The 13,919-nt window shown below is 42.1% G+C and overlaps 1 protein-coding gene across 6 annotated transcripts in view; it reads right to left on the bottom strand.

Moving 5' to 3' along the window:
• Ntrk2 (neurotrophic receptor tyrosine kinase 2) overlaps window positions 1-10,496 on the bottom strand; it is a 349,269-nt gene extending 338,773 nt beyond the window's left edge. The window contains exons 1-3 of one of the 6 annotated variants that reach the window (XM_047524198.1): window positions 10,197-10,496; window positions 9,093-9,309; window positions 8,027-8,608 (exon numbers count right to left, since the gene is read on the bottom strand). In XM_047524198.1, coding sequence (XP_047380154.1) covers window positions 8,027-8,238 — 212 coding nt within the window. In that variant the 5' untranslated portion in view covers window positions 8,239-8,608; window positions 9,093-9,309; window positions 10,197-10,496. Of the gene's footprint in view, window positions 1-8,026; window positions 8,609-9,092; window positions 9,310-9,551; window positions 9,693-10,196 lie in introns of those variants that run through there. The other 5 variants (XM_047524202.1, XM_047524203.1, XM_047524199.1 and 2 more) reach the window with 5 other exon arrangements.
• Between the last annotated feature and the right edge of the window lie 3,423 nt (window positions 10,497-13,919).

The raw sequence follows: 13,919 nt of genomic DNA, 5'->3' as shown, positions 1-13,919 counted from the left end.
CCAAGTTCAGCTGAATCAAAGTACTTTAGACTTAGTAAGTCAAAAACAACAGAAATGTATTGCTCATAGTTACAGAGTCTGAGAAGTCCAAGATCAAGGTACCAGTAGGTACAGTGTGTGGTGAGGGCCATTTTCCAAAGGCAGCACCTTCTAAGTGTGTCTTCACGTGGGAAAAATAACAAATGAGCTCTCTCGGTCCTCTCTTCTAAAGAAACTAATCCCTTCTATGAGGGCTCCTACCTTTTGACCTAATCACCTCTAAAGACCCCACCTCCTAACAGCACTGCACTGAAAATGAAGCTTCAACATATGAATTTGGGGAAAGGGGGACACACACAGACCACAGCACCAGGGATACAAGAGAAGCATATAAGGAGCAAAACCTTTCACATCATTCTTTGAATTTGGGTGGTAGCAGTGTGGCTTTGAAGTGAAGCGGGGAGAAAACTAAAAAGAGTGCTCTCGTTTGGGGGTCAGTTTGTTTTTGAGAGTGCTACTTGGTTTTCACTTCGTTTTCTTTTTGTAATCATACTTGCTGGGGAATTTAGAGGCCATCAGGCCAAGCTCTCTCAGCCAGCACCCCCACCCATGCACAGAGGAGTAAGGCAAGACCAGGGACAGGGAGCAACCCATCCTACAGGGAACAAGAGTCAGTGTGCCAGGAGTAGGACCCTCTTCCACCTTACAGCAAAGGACTCAGGGATACTTAAGTGAAGTAAAAACAGCCCCTGTCACAAAGCTTGAGATGAGTTCAGAAGATCTAATCTTTTTAAACTGCACTACTATTTCAGAAAGTTTTGAAACCCAGAATTCCAATATCTCTTGGTTTTAGACTACATTTTTTCATTTATGTTGAAACTGATCAAAGAATCAGAAAACAGACGCAGTGGATCTCTGAAGAGCCAGGTTGGCTAACAAGGTACTAACATTCACATACGTCACTCAGAGGAGACATTCCATCAGGTTCCTGCCAAGAGAACTCCAGAATGATTGAAGCAAAATCAAAAGAGTAGGTTAAAGAGGTAAAGCCTCAATTATTAGGAAATTTTTACAATTCAAGATAATTACATTGAAAGGATCACACAGAGCAGAGTTTTATCATAGATTTATATATTCATAGACACATGGTACAAACACAAATAGCATTCTGTACGTGTGTGTATGTTTAAATGAGTCTTGGGATGTCAAGATTACAGGAAAGAATGAAGTGTTAAAAAGTAATTGGCCCTTATTTACAATAAAGGACTAGAAATAGTGTATGATTGATAGTTCTATTCTTCATGAGACGATGCAAATTTACTCAAGGTACCCAAATTATGTATCTCTTCATAATAGTGTAACAGATTGCAAAGGAACTAAGTAGAAGTGGAGGGGGGATGGGAATGATGGAAGAGGAAAGAAAGAGATCAAGCCCCAGTCCACCTCCTTCCAACTGCCATGATATTTAAACTGTGGACATTTATTTAAATCTCCAGATCTCTCCTAGAATTGCCTGCACTCTTGATGTCAAATTGGGACAACCAGAGATGGATCTCTAAGTAAGACGTTAGATAGAGTACTATCCCTAATTATGTTCTGTTTGACCAGAAAGCCTCAGGTAAATCAGTTAACCTGACAGTCCCTCAGAGGTCGTCCGGTCTGTCCCACCTACTTCAGAGTGAGGTTATAAACCTAAATAAGTAGATTCCTCTAACTTACCTTTTGGGACCCAGGGAAGAAGCCCTGATTGAAATCAGAGGTATGTCTCAGAAAAGTGTTCTTACTGGAAAAGCTACAGATGACACACAAAATGGTAGCTAAATGAATTCCAGGTGTAGATTAACAATCCTGAAGTTTGCTCATGGGTTTTCAGCTGATGAGTTCAATTACTAATCTCAGGGCATGTGGGAAGTCAGGGGCAAAAAATAAGAAGTCAGGAAAGAGTAAGCACTCTGTCCACAGGTTTTCCAAGGAAGCTAGCAGATATTGTAAATTCCTTTACTCACCTAACCACCCCTGGCTGTGCACAGACTCCAGAGGAATCAACCATCGTTCCACTCTGTGTTTTCTACCCTCCTTCCAATGCCAATCAGTCAAGATGGCCCAGCAGGCACAAGGTTAGCATCCCCCACTGCTGCAAGGGCTTTCCCTTGCAGCCCAACTTTTATGCAAGAACTGCCTAAAGAGGAACACTTAATTAAAAAAAAAAATTTATAGTAAACTAAACTTACTGTGCAAAGGTAAAGTCATTACTTCAGCATTGTACATTTTTTATAATTACTTTGTCTCACACAAAGTTAGGATTGCATAGACTTAGCCATCCTATGCTTGTCTTTCCCTTGCTAAAAACTGTCAAATGGTGCACTGAAGTTAAGACACTCACTCTGAGCACGAGGAACAGAGGGGAGGTACCCTAAAGTAGAGGCCATAGCAATGGATTCTAGGGAAAAGCTTCTAATCCCTGCAAGACATTTAAGAGTCATGGCCTTAGGCAACTCTCTTCACTGTCCGAGGTTTTTGCAAGAAGTGGTGAGAGCAGATCATTTCTAAGATTTTCCTTTTTCTGAGGTCCTGATTCAAAGTGACCCTTCTGAACAGTGACCCTATGACCCTGAGTTTGTTAGACCCATACTGACATGCCACCAGCCCAGTTAGCAGTTCCCACTTAAAATAACATAGCTTGGGGAAGTTTAGAGCAGACACTGAAAACATGCCCATGCAACACTATGACACCAAAAGTCTTCAAATTCACATACTGCCTGACTCTAAGAACCAGGCGACACTTTATTCCTTCCCAACTAATGTATAAACTGCATTATCTTCCTAGCTGAAACCTCATGGAACTTCAGAGCCAGGAGAAACATGTCTGAACATCAAATCCAAAGCTCTCAGTTTACATCCACCAGAAGCAATAAGAGGCTGCTTCAAGAACATATAGCAAGTTAGGGGTAATTTTGGGACATTCTCCCAGGGCTGTTGACTCCAGGTTTCCACATTTTTATTTACAAAATATAAAGAAAGAACAAAGACAGAACTTAGTATATGTGCATTACTTATCTTTTGAGGGTTTTTATAATTTAAGGAGCATTCACTTATTCTCCCTCAGATCAATATTTATGACTTTTCAATCCCATGGACACACCAAAGAGCAAAGTAAGTGGTAAGAAGCACCATGGTTATGTGGGATCTTTGCCTTTTTTAATGGAGATCGATCAGCAATCAAATGTAGAGCTAAAATTATCAGGTTACTCCAAGGGTCATATCTCTATTTAGGAGTGAGGGTAAAAAAGTTTGACCAAGTAGATAATGAAAATGTTAAATCAACTATTAGTAAGCCAAGGTTCAGGGTTTTTTTTTTTCCTTCTCTTTCATACATATACAATAAGCAAGTAAAAATTTGACATGCCTAAATAACTCCCCTCCAAATCCTTCTATTAATCTATAGGCATCAAGAGGGACTAAATATTGACAATGCACCTAGGGGCAGCATATCCAATGCCATAGCCTACCTAATACTTTTTGAACCTACAGAAACTCTAGAGAAGTGGTAGTGTCAAGTTAGCCTGAGGATAATGCCAGTATATGCTATTCAATAATAGTTTGATAATGTATCTTTCCCTAACAGGCATGATGAGCAATGATGAGTAATGAGTTAAAACAAGGGATACTTGCTTGGTACCCAAGGTAGAAAAAAAAAAAAAAATAAAGAAGAAGAAGAAAGAAAGAAAATTCAATTCCCCTTTTCTAGCTAAACAAAAACTCTAGGTTTTATACTCCTACGACCTAGATATAGTCAAAGAGATCGTAGAAAATGTTCCCAGGGAGAAAGACTTCAACTCTGAGCTGTTTAGCCAACTCTTCAACTCAGAAAATATCTTTACAAGGGAATATTGAGACAGTCACAAAAAGACGTTTATGGAATAAAAACAGTGAACAATCGTAAACAGACCTGAACTCAGCACGAGGGAGTTGTGACCACATTACTTCAACCTTCCATTACTTGCTTGTAATACCATATAACCCAGGCTCGTCTCTTAAAGCTAGCGCTCTGAATTCCCATAAGGAAATATCACTTTTCAGAGAAGAAAAAAAAAATCAAACACATTTTCCTATATAGTCAATGATGGGTGATGGAAGGACGAGGTGAGAGAAAGTAGGGTCAGAAAGGTCACTGGGTTTTTCCATTATTTTGCCCAGTATGACAAAAATCTCCACACTGCAGAGATTAAACTATGAAACTAAAAAGACTCCAAATGGTTGTGCTGAGCTGAAGTCTATAAAATACCTCCACTCTGAAGACAGCATGTTTTCAACTCCAGCTTGCAAGTTGTATTAAATAATGAATGATGTAAATTAGACTGCCTTATTTATTAACAAGTCTAGTGTGGCTTATGTAACCACATTCAAAATGTAAATGCATGGTTCTTAAGAGAACAAAAAACACAATCCAAAGTTCTACAACCCCCACTTGAGGAGCCCAGAAGTAAACATCAGAGTAAGAAAAACTGATGCCTTTCACTGAATCCTTGTGAATGTCAGGATTTTTTTTTAAGTACAATTAATTGCAGTGGCAAAGCTTATTAAAGGGAAAGGGCCAAAATCAATGTATTAATGGCATAACATTACAGATGTTTAACCAAGCCAACAATAAATTGCCCATAAATGCTGACAGTAGAAGCTGTAACTTCTGTTTGTTACACTAAGAGAAAAAAAAAAAGACTCAATTCCAAGTATTACCCCCCAAATCACTAAAGACCACCCAAGAAATTCACACAAAGATCCCTGTCAACCTTCCTAAAACATGTGAAATATGAAATGTCTTACCACAACAATATGGATATAGTTAACACTACTGAACTGCACACTAAAATAAATGGTTAAGATTGTAAATTTTATAGTATTTTTTTACCACAGTAAAAAAAAAATCATAACTTATTTAACTAAGCCTTTTACTATTTGGGTGAGACAGAAGAAGTCCTTTATAATGTTCTTTGACACCTGATACAACTTGAACTTATATGGCCAATTACATAATTCCAAACACAAGCTTCACACTCTTGAATTCCACTCACATGTGACACTGGTATTGTCTTTAATTTAGCACTGCTGTGGTATAACCATTTTCAAATAGCAGTTTTGGGGTATAACCATTTTCAAATAGCTCAACATCACTTAGCAATGTGATGTTGAGCAGGCATTATATGAACATACAGAGAGAGAGAGAGAGAGAGAGATCCTGCCATATCACTTCAGTGTGTAAAGAATTTAGGAGAAATACTGTGAGGGGAAGATTTAAAAAAAAAAAAAAAACAGGTTCAAATAATAACTCTGACAACAAAATGTCAGCTTAGCTTGAAATATGCACGCAAAAACAAAAATATCCTACCTTTTAATTAATTTATGCACATATTTTAAAAATGTTCTCCCACTGACTCCCTCTGAACCCTAAGGGCACAGTGGTTCAATACATAAATACTAAAAGATACATTATTTGAAAATGATTTGTTAGACTGCAATAGCTGGTTCTAATGACAGGGTACTTACTTACATTTTTATATTATAATTATTTTCAGAAAACAGAAACATGTAACTTTAGTTACACACCAGTAAACCAGAACTTTAAGACAGGTCATTTTAGCAATGTCAGTGGATCTAATAACAAAGTTTTAAAAATATATAATTTGGTTCCAACTGTAGCTGGTATCCATTGGCCAAGAATTTCAAAGCTGTTCAAGCAAATATTAATATGTAAGAAAAAGAGAACAGATGGTATCATATAAGACTGAGCATGAAACCAGCTCATCTGCTAATGTCATTTGAGATCAAAAAGGCAGACTTCAAAATAATTTCCAAACAAGTATTGTGGTACATTTTACAAATAAATACACCAGGGACCAACTGACTGGACTCCATCATAACTGAGGGACAGAGTAGACAAACACACCCTTTACTGGACCTCCATCTCCCAACCTAACTCCCCATCCTGAACACTCAGCCCTACACATCTCTCAACTCCCCCACTCCCAATAGGTGTTCAAATCAGAAGGTGGAAAATAAGAATAGATATGGGGAGTGTCATGAAAGAATGAATGACTATGACAAATGCTTTAATAAATATTCTTAAAATCCACTTTAAAAAGTCTGATGGTGGGAACCTGAAATTCTGTATTAAAGAAGCAACAATTGTGAGAACAGATATAAGAAAGCTCTGCCCAAATCTGTTGACTTCTTATATACATCAGGCAGCTAAGACCTCCAAAGTTTGAAATAATGTTTTTAATTTAAAAAATTAATTTATTTGCTTCTTTTCTAATGATGGACTTAAAAACATTAAAGTGAAAATCATCAGCCAGCCAGCCGTACCTCATTTCTTTCTTCCATTGTACATCTATCATCTAATACAGACTTTAAAAACAATCACAAAGAAGAAAACTAATATCTAACTGTACAAATGTACTGTCCACCGTCTCCTAACAGCCTGAAAGGTTCTGAATTCCATATGGCCTCCTCCATCTGACTATTGACACCCCATCTCGAGAAAAAGACAAAAGGCCACACTCTTTGGACCGGCCTGGTGAGTCTCAACCAGTCCAGTCCAAGGCCAATACGGGGGGCCCACCCACCTGTCCTCCCCTCCCCACCACCAGTTTCTGCTCTCCTTGCCAAAAAGATTGAGATTCTGGCATCCTGGATTCAGCCCCACGGTTGGTTGCTCCCGGCATATCTAAGCTATGCCAGGCCTGCACATTCCCCTCTGCTCTGCTGTCATTTCCTTCTGCCCAAGTCTTACAACATGACCATCACCAGCAGAACAGGCAACAGAGACTAGAAAGGTCTCTTACTTACATAAAAAAACAGGTTATCTTGTTCGACTACGTTGGCAGAAACATGGATGTGCGTTTGGGTGTGTGGGGGAGGGAATGCATGCGCACTCGCCAACCGGAAGGCCACAGCCCAAGCCCTACTTTTAGGGCTGCCTATCTCAGTGTTGAACACTGTAAAGAAACCCTGGAGAAACTTTGCCTTACAATCCTCTACACGGATTAGTAGAGGTGACCTAGGGATGCTAGAGAAAGTACTGGTGAGTTCTTGCTTGGTAATGTATTTGTCACAAGGCATCCAAAGGAGAGAATAGAAATACATAGCTCTGCTTCTCCATCAAGCCAAGACAAGCTATAACATTTCCAGAGGCACAGGGGTCCAAGGCTAAAGTCAGCATTCATCAGAGTACTACACACTGCTTTATGATCCATCCGAGTCCTGGAAAATTATTCAATGGGCAATTAAGATTTATAATCCAAATGGTCTCAAAATCATATCTCTGGGAAGTCAAGTCCAAATTAAATCAGACCAGGCTTTTAGGCTTCCAACGATCACATTTTCTCTTTTGAGCGAGTGCATTTCAACACTCAGAACTTCTCCTCTTACAGATCATTTTCAAGGCCATCTCTGGATGCAATCTCCTAAGCAAAATCTGATATATGAAATGAAAAGGGAAATTGGTTAACTCCAAACCTCAGAGAAAGATGTTAAAGGAGAGACTTTCACTTCCTTCAACAGATTTCTTAGTTAATTATTTTAACCTCCTTTCTAGTAAATATTACTGGAACTTCACCTAACCCAACATACACACAGTATTTTACAAAACAAAAGTGCCCACATCTAAGTTACTGTATATGGAGAGTGTAAAGCACACTCAACAGAGATTTGAAATATAAAATGCATATGGAATTCATACAAGGAAAATATCATATACATTTATATTATTGATATATGTAATATAGTTATATATATATATATACACATATATATAAATATATGTATATATATATATATATATATATAACTTATTTTAAAGTGTCACAGTTCCCTTGTCCTAGCAGTCTCAAGTCTGTGAAACAGACAGATAACTGACAGATGGCCCATCCCCGCTCTCTGACTTCTCCCCACACGTGGGGCAACATTCCCATCCAGGACCTACCGGCCTGGCTGGTCTGAGACCTATGGTGGAGGAGAGGAAGAAAAAGGAACAGCACCAGGAACTCACATTTCGGTGATGTTCTCAGGGTCTGCACTGTTAGGCTCCAACCTTGGAAAAGCCACGATGCCGGGAGAAGGGTCGTTGCACCAAATCCGAGAGGCAGTGCATTTGCAGGACGTGGGACAGGCAAGAGCGGCCCTCCAGAAGCCCACAATCAGCCAGCAGAAGCCCCAGAACCGCGCCATGGCGGGTCCATGCCACCTCGTCCAGGACGACATCCCCAGCCTCCAGTGCCAGTCCAAGTGCGTGTCCCTGCGCTGCACCCGCCGGCTAGCCCCTCCCGTACGGGGAGGCCTCCCCTGAGCTCTCTGCCCTCTCGCCTCCTCGGTGCTTGTCCAGGGCGCGCAGAGTCCAGCTATCCAAAGCTAAGCGTGTCCAGGGCTGAACGTATTCGGGCGGGTGGCACAGTTCACAATGGCCGGGGCATCGCGGGCCGCTTCATAGGGGGCGCTACCGCCGCTCGGAGCTCCACAGTGGCCGCCGCTGCATGGCCCGGCACGCCGGGAACCGGCCCGCGCCGCTCCCGGGACTCTCTGGGGCGCAGACTCCTTGCTAGACGCGCACGGGGATCTGGTACGCACCTCGGGGCTGAGGACAAACAGATACGCGTAAGACTAAACGCAGGACCCCATTACCAAGAACTGGGACACTCTCCCTCCGCGCTCGCCTCACCCCCAACCCAACCCCAGCCAGGAGATTGTGAATGGAAAAGCGCCCAGCTCCGGCCCAAGAAACAATTTGCCCGACGATGGCACTGAAGCCGCTTATGCCACCAGTGTGCCCACCCTCTCTCCACGCCTGAAGCCAAGGGAGAGAAGGTAGGGAAAGGGTCCTCGAGATAGGATTCCATTGCACAGGCCGGGCGAAGGACCCTATAGAGGGACACGGAGATTGCCGGCGGCGATGACTCCGCGACGGGGGCCCCAATGATGCTGCAGAATCCACCACCGCCACTGGGCACAGGGGGCGCGGGCAGGTGGCACGGCACGTCCCACCTGGGGAGCAGCTGCGGCCGCCCCAGGGGGGACAGTGAGGGCCCGAGGCAACGGAGGGCACGGTCTGCGCTGCTCACCCGGCCTCCAGCGCCTCACACCCGCCGGCAGCGCCTGGGTCCAGGCTCCTCCTGCCGCCAGGCACTGAGCGCAGAAAGCGCGAGAGAAGGAGCAGCAAGGCTCCTGATCCAACCCAATTCCGGGAGCCGCCGCCGCCGCCGCCGCCGCCTCTGCTACTGCTGGCGAAGTGACGTGAGGGCTGACGCAGAGCAGGGGCAGAAACTCCAGAAAATTAGTCTGAAATCCAAAAACACACACGCTCATACACACACAAACGCATAACACCCTCCAGACAAAAGCAAGAGGGAGGGGAGGGAATCTGGGGGCGAGCGGGGAAGAAAGGCTTTGGTGCGGTGCCACTGGCCAGAAGCAGACAGCAGTAGCATGTGGGAGTTCACACACGCGCGCACACACGCACATATCTTGGCCATGTAGACACGCGCGTGCGTGCGTGTGTGTATGCATTTGGCTCCAGGTACCTCTGAGATGGACCGTTTCTCCCGCTCAAAGCCTCCAGGTCCCTAATTCACGGCGCGGTCTCTTCTATAATTGCAGTAGAGACTGTCTCCTTTTTTGAAATGGAAACCGGGCTTGGTTCAGCTCTGAATAAATGCGCTGATTCTTATTATAGGAATCCTTCCTTATCTCTCTCTCTCCGCTGCGTTCTCCTTTCCCACCCTGCCTAAAAGGGATAACCAGCTGTCTCCCAAATAAATAAATATTGTAAATACCAAAACGTGTTCTGCATTGGTAAGCAAGGATCACTGCCCCCGTTCCGGACCACCTATTTGGGGATCGGTAGTTTTGGAGGGTCTTCCTATTCGTGCTTTTGCAGAGGGAGAGTAGTCTCCAAACACAACTCTAGCTCTTATAAGTGATTCTTTTTTCCTGCCGTTTTCTGCCATCACACACCCGGGAAATAGACATGTGAGGGGAAGGGAGCGCGCCTGACGCGTATTGGGCTCTCTAAATGCGCGGCAGCAACCCTGGCCTGTCCGATGTGTGGCGCCGCATCTTATTCTCTCATTCTGTAACCTGGTAGAATGCAGCCATACCAAGATCATAGCTTCACTCCCGGCTATGCCCACCCCCAGGCACCCCGAGCCCTTGCTCCCCTGCCGTACCTTGCGCGTGTTCGCGTGTACGCGGGTGTGCGCGAACGCGTGCCCTGCGCCCGCGCTGCCCAAAGCACGATAAGCATTCAGCTACAGAGAAACCCGGCGCGGGCTGAGCCTCCGGGTCTCACTAGGGACAAATGAGGCGGTCCAGAAAGGTCGGGTGACAAACCGTAACTGCTCTGCGGGCGCAGTTAAATGATGGCTGCGGGGCATTCGCAAGCCTTGTTGAGAATCCTTCTTCCCATTTGCGGCTCCAAGAGTCTGTTTTTCCGCAGTCATTTAAAAGGGAACTGGGAAAATGCACCGCAGTGCCTGACACTTCCGAGGGCTCTGGTGCCCCCGCGCGGGGAGAAAGCGCCCGGCACGCTGGGGAGCACCAGCCCATTGCCACTGTCGCGGCGGGCACTGCGCTGGGGGCGCGCTCTGGCGCCAGATGCGCAACCAGCGGCGCCCTACGCGTGCGCGCCCCCTGATTGGCCGGTGCGCGACTCGCCTGACCTCTCCGAATTTCTGCCTGGGAAAAAGGCGGGCGGTTCTCCTCACGGAAAGGATTATGGGCTGGGGTCTAGTCCAAAACAGGAGAATGGTCACCGATCTGCCCGCAAAGGCTGGGGATGGGAAGGATGGAGAAATCAATGTCAGAATGAATGCTCAGATCTCCATGACGCCTTAAATATTACAAGGCAACGAAAAACATCTAGCGGGGCTGTTATACACACTCCGGCCACTGAGTGAAACCATGGGAATCCTCGAACAGTACACAAAATATCTCTCTGCAGACCGCAAAGATAAGGCCAGCAGGTGTACTTCCCCACGATGACTATGGGTGCTGAACAGTCAGATTGTGAAGTTCATTCCTCAACTCAGCCTTCATTCGCCGGATGAGGATGTGGCAAGGAAGGAGTCAAAGGCAAAACGTCCTGATCCAGGTCACACAGTGAAACTCTGCCTGTGTTGTCAGTGTCTTTTAAGTGAAGAAGCCCTGTGGAATATTCAGGGTAGAGGTCTATTTGCAATTACCCACATCTTTCATATCACCCCATATTTTTCCAAAATGGCACATTTGTACCCTTAGTGGCTGCAGTGTCAATGCAGCATCCAAAGGACTAAGTTTTGGAGTGGTTTGTAGATGAGAAGATTCTAATTATTTTGGAATGTTTGCAGAATTCATATTAGAATAGATATATAATATTGCATTTAGATTAGAAATACATCCCATTGAGTATCTCCCACTTAAAATTTGAAGCTGCCCCACTTCTAATCATTCTTTCCCTGCTTTACTATTTTGTCCATAGTTCTTTGACCTTTTACCAGATCATTTACCATTTATTCACCATATGTATATGCATGCATATGTATAGGTATGTATATACATATACAGATATATAGAGAGATATACATATACAGAGAGAGATGCTTTTTTCATTGATATAACTCAAGGACATAGTAGGTGTTAAAATGTGTGTGTTGAAAAGTAAACTAAAATTAAAATTTAACTTTCTTGACCTCTAGCTCTGCACAACCCCTGAATAATTACTCCTGGACGTACTCCTTCTCAACTCCACAAGTCTGAATATCTCTGTGCTCTGAGCTCTTATAACACTTCTTAAAACCTTACTTTCTGACTTATCTGATACCCATATACATTCTAGCACTGATCTGGGGATGGCTCCCTTTCATTCATGCTGGAAACAACATTAGCATGCACATTATGTAGAATACACTGACAATAACTATTTCTTAAATGGTAGAACTGTGGATCTATCTCACTTTTAAGACCTGCAAGCTGTGTGCATGTATGAATATGTAACAATGCATCCCACCATTATGTGTAATTATAATGCATGAATTAAAAAATATGGGAGAAAAAAAGACCTACCAGTTATTTCCCAGGGAGCATTTCAGGGTTTCTCAGATCATGGCTTTCATCATGGTTCAGGTCATGATGAACATTTTTCAGATGGATAGTATGAAACAGATCCCTTCAATGCAGGAATGGAGAACTAAGTGTTACAGGTTCCTGCTTCTACTGGACCATGATGTACCTACAGCAGTGTTTCTCAAAATATTATGACCATGACCAGGACCAGGACCATGTTCATGACCATGATAGGAAATGTCTTTTACATCATAATCCAATGCACACCTTCACAAATGCATATAGCTTTAAAACAAAAAAAAGTTTCACAACAAAACTTATTTACCCTTAATACATGAAATGTACTAATACTTCTTTTCTAGAGCATTTCACTTTTTAATGCTTGTAATAACCTAGTAAATTGATGTTAGCATCCAATACTGGGTTGTAAAAAGTAACAAAATACTGCCAACTTCTGCTTCTGAGTCTTGTGGAGTAATAGGGAACAGATTTATTCTCCCAAATAACTAACACACTGAACAAAATATGGAACAAAGGTTTGGTTTGTTTTTTTTTTTTAAGACAGTGAGCATAACACAATGAAGTCTGTGGCTCAGAAAGGAAACTAGGTAGGGTTCAACTCCCTGAGTTGAGGAGACATCATAAAGCATCAGGGAAATCAAAGAGAACAGAGTTCACAGGACAGAGTAGCAAGGAGGGGAGAATTCCAGAGTGAGAATTCCAGAGCTCTGAAGAGGGTCCCACTGAAGTACTCAGAAGAGCACACTGATCAGCACATGCAGCATATTACAGAATGTGTGAGATACCACTAAACCAGTGCTTAGGGAGAATTTCAAAGCGCTAAGTGCTTATATTAGAAAAGAACAAAGGTCTCAATTACTTCAGCTTCTATCATAGGAAATCAGGAAAAGAAAAGTAAATGAAACAGAAGGTAAGAAGAAGAGAGAAAATGAAACAGGTCAAAGAAAATAACAAGAAAAAAAAAAGGGAAATCAACAAAACCAAGAGCTCACTCTTTGTAAAGATCAAGTAAAATTTATAAACATCTAACCAGACTGATCTGGAATAAAAGAGAGAAGCCACAAATTACGAATAACAGAAATGAGATTAGTGAAAACACTAGATATTCTATAAATATTGACAAAATAGTGAGGGTGTACTATGAACGACTTTATGCAAATAAATTTGACAACTTAATGAACACATTGTATGAGAAATAAAATCTAACAAAGCTCACAGAAATTAAATTTATTTATAAAAGTCTTTCCACAAAGAAAACTCCTATAGCTAACATAACACTTAAAGTAGAAGTCAGAACGCCTTTGCCTTGTTATAAAGAAAACTGGGAGATCTACTTTTATCTTTCTATTCAACTTTGTGCTGGATATTTTAGTCAGTGAAATAAACCAGAGATATAAAAAGACTACAAAAGAAGAATAAAACATTTTTTATGAACAGACAACATAATCTATATAGAAAATTCAATAAAGTTTACAAAAAAGCCACTCAGAAAAATAAGTGAATTATCAAGTTTGAAGGATATCAGTGGAATCTTTACAAATCAATTTTATTTCTATAAACAATAATGGATTGCATTTTTATATACCAATTATAACATCAAAAATATGAAATATTAAGAAATAAAACAATCTATAAAAGGGAAAAGATTGATAATTGATGTTATAAAAATTAATAAATTCTGCTCTTGAAGAAGAATTTATTAAAGAATTTATTAAAGAAGAAAAGGATACTTTAAAGAATGACAAATCACCTAATGGGAGAAATATTTGAAAATAATACATCTGATATATAACTTATATTAAATTATTTAAAGAATTCTCAAAACTTGA

This window comes from Sciurus carolinensis, chromosome 14, assembly GCF_902686445.1.
Source record: "Sciurus carolinensis chromosome 14, mSciCar1.2, whole genome shotgun sequence".
Classification (NCBI taxonomy): Eukaryota; Metazoa; Chordata; class Mammalia; order Rodentia; family Sciuridae; genus Sciurus; species Sciurus carolinensis.
This window is presented reverse-complemented; position numbering and strand designations above follow the sequence as displayed.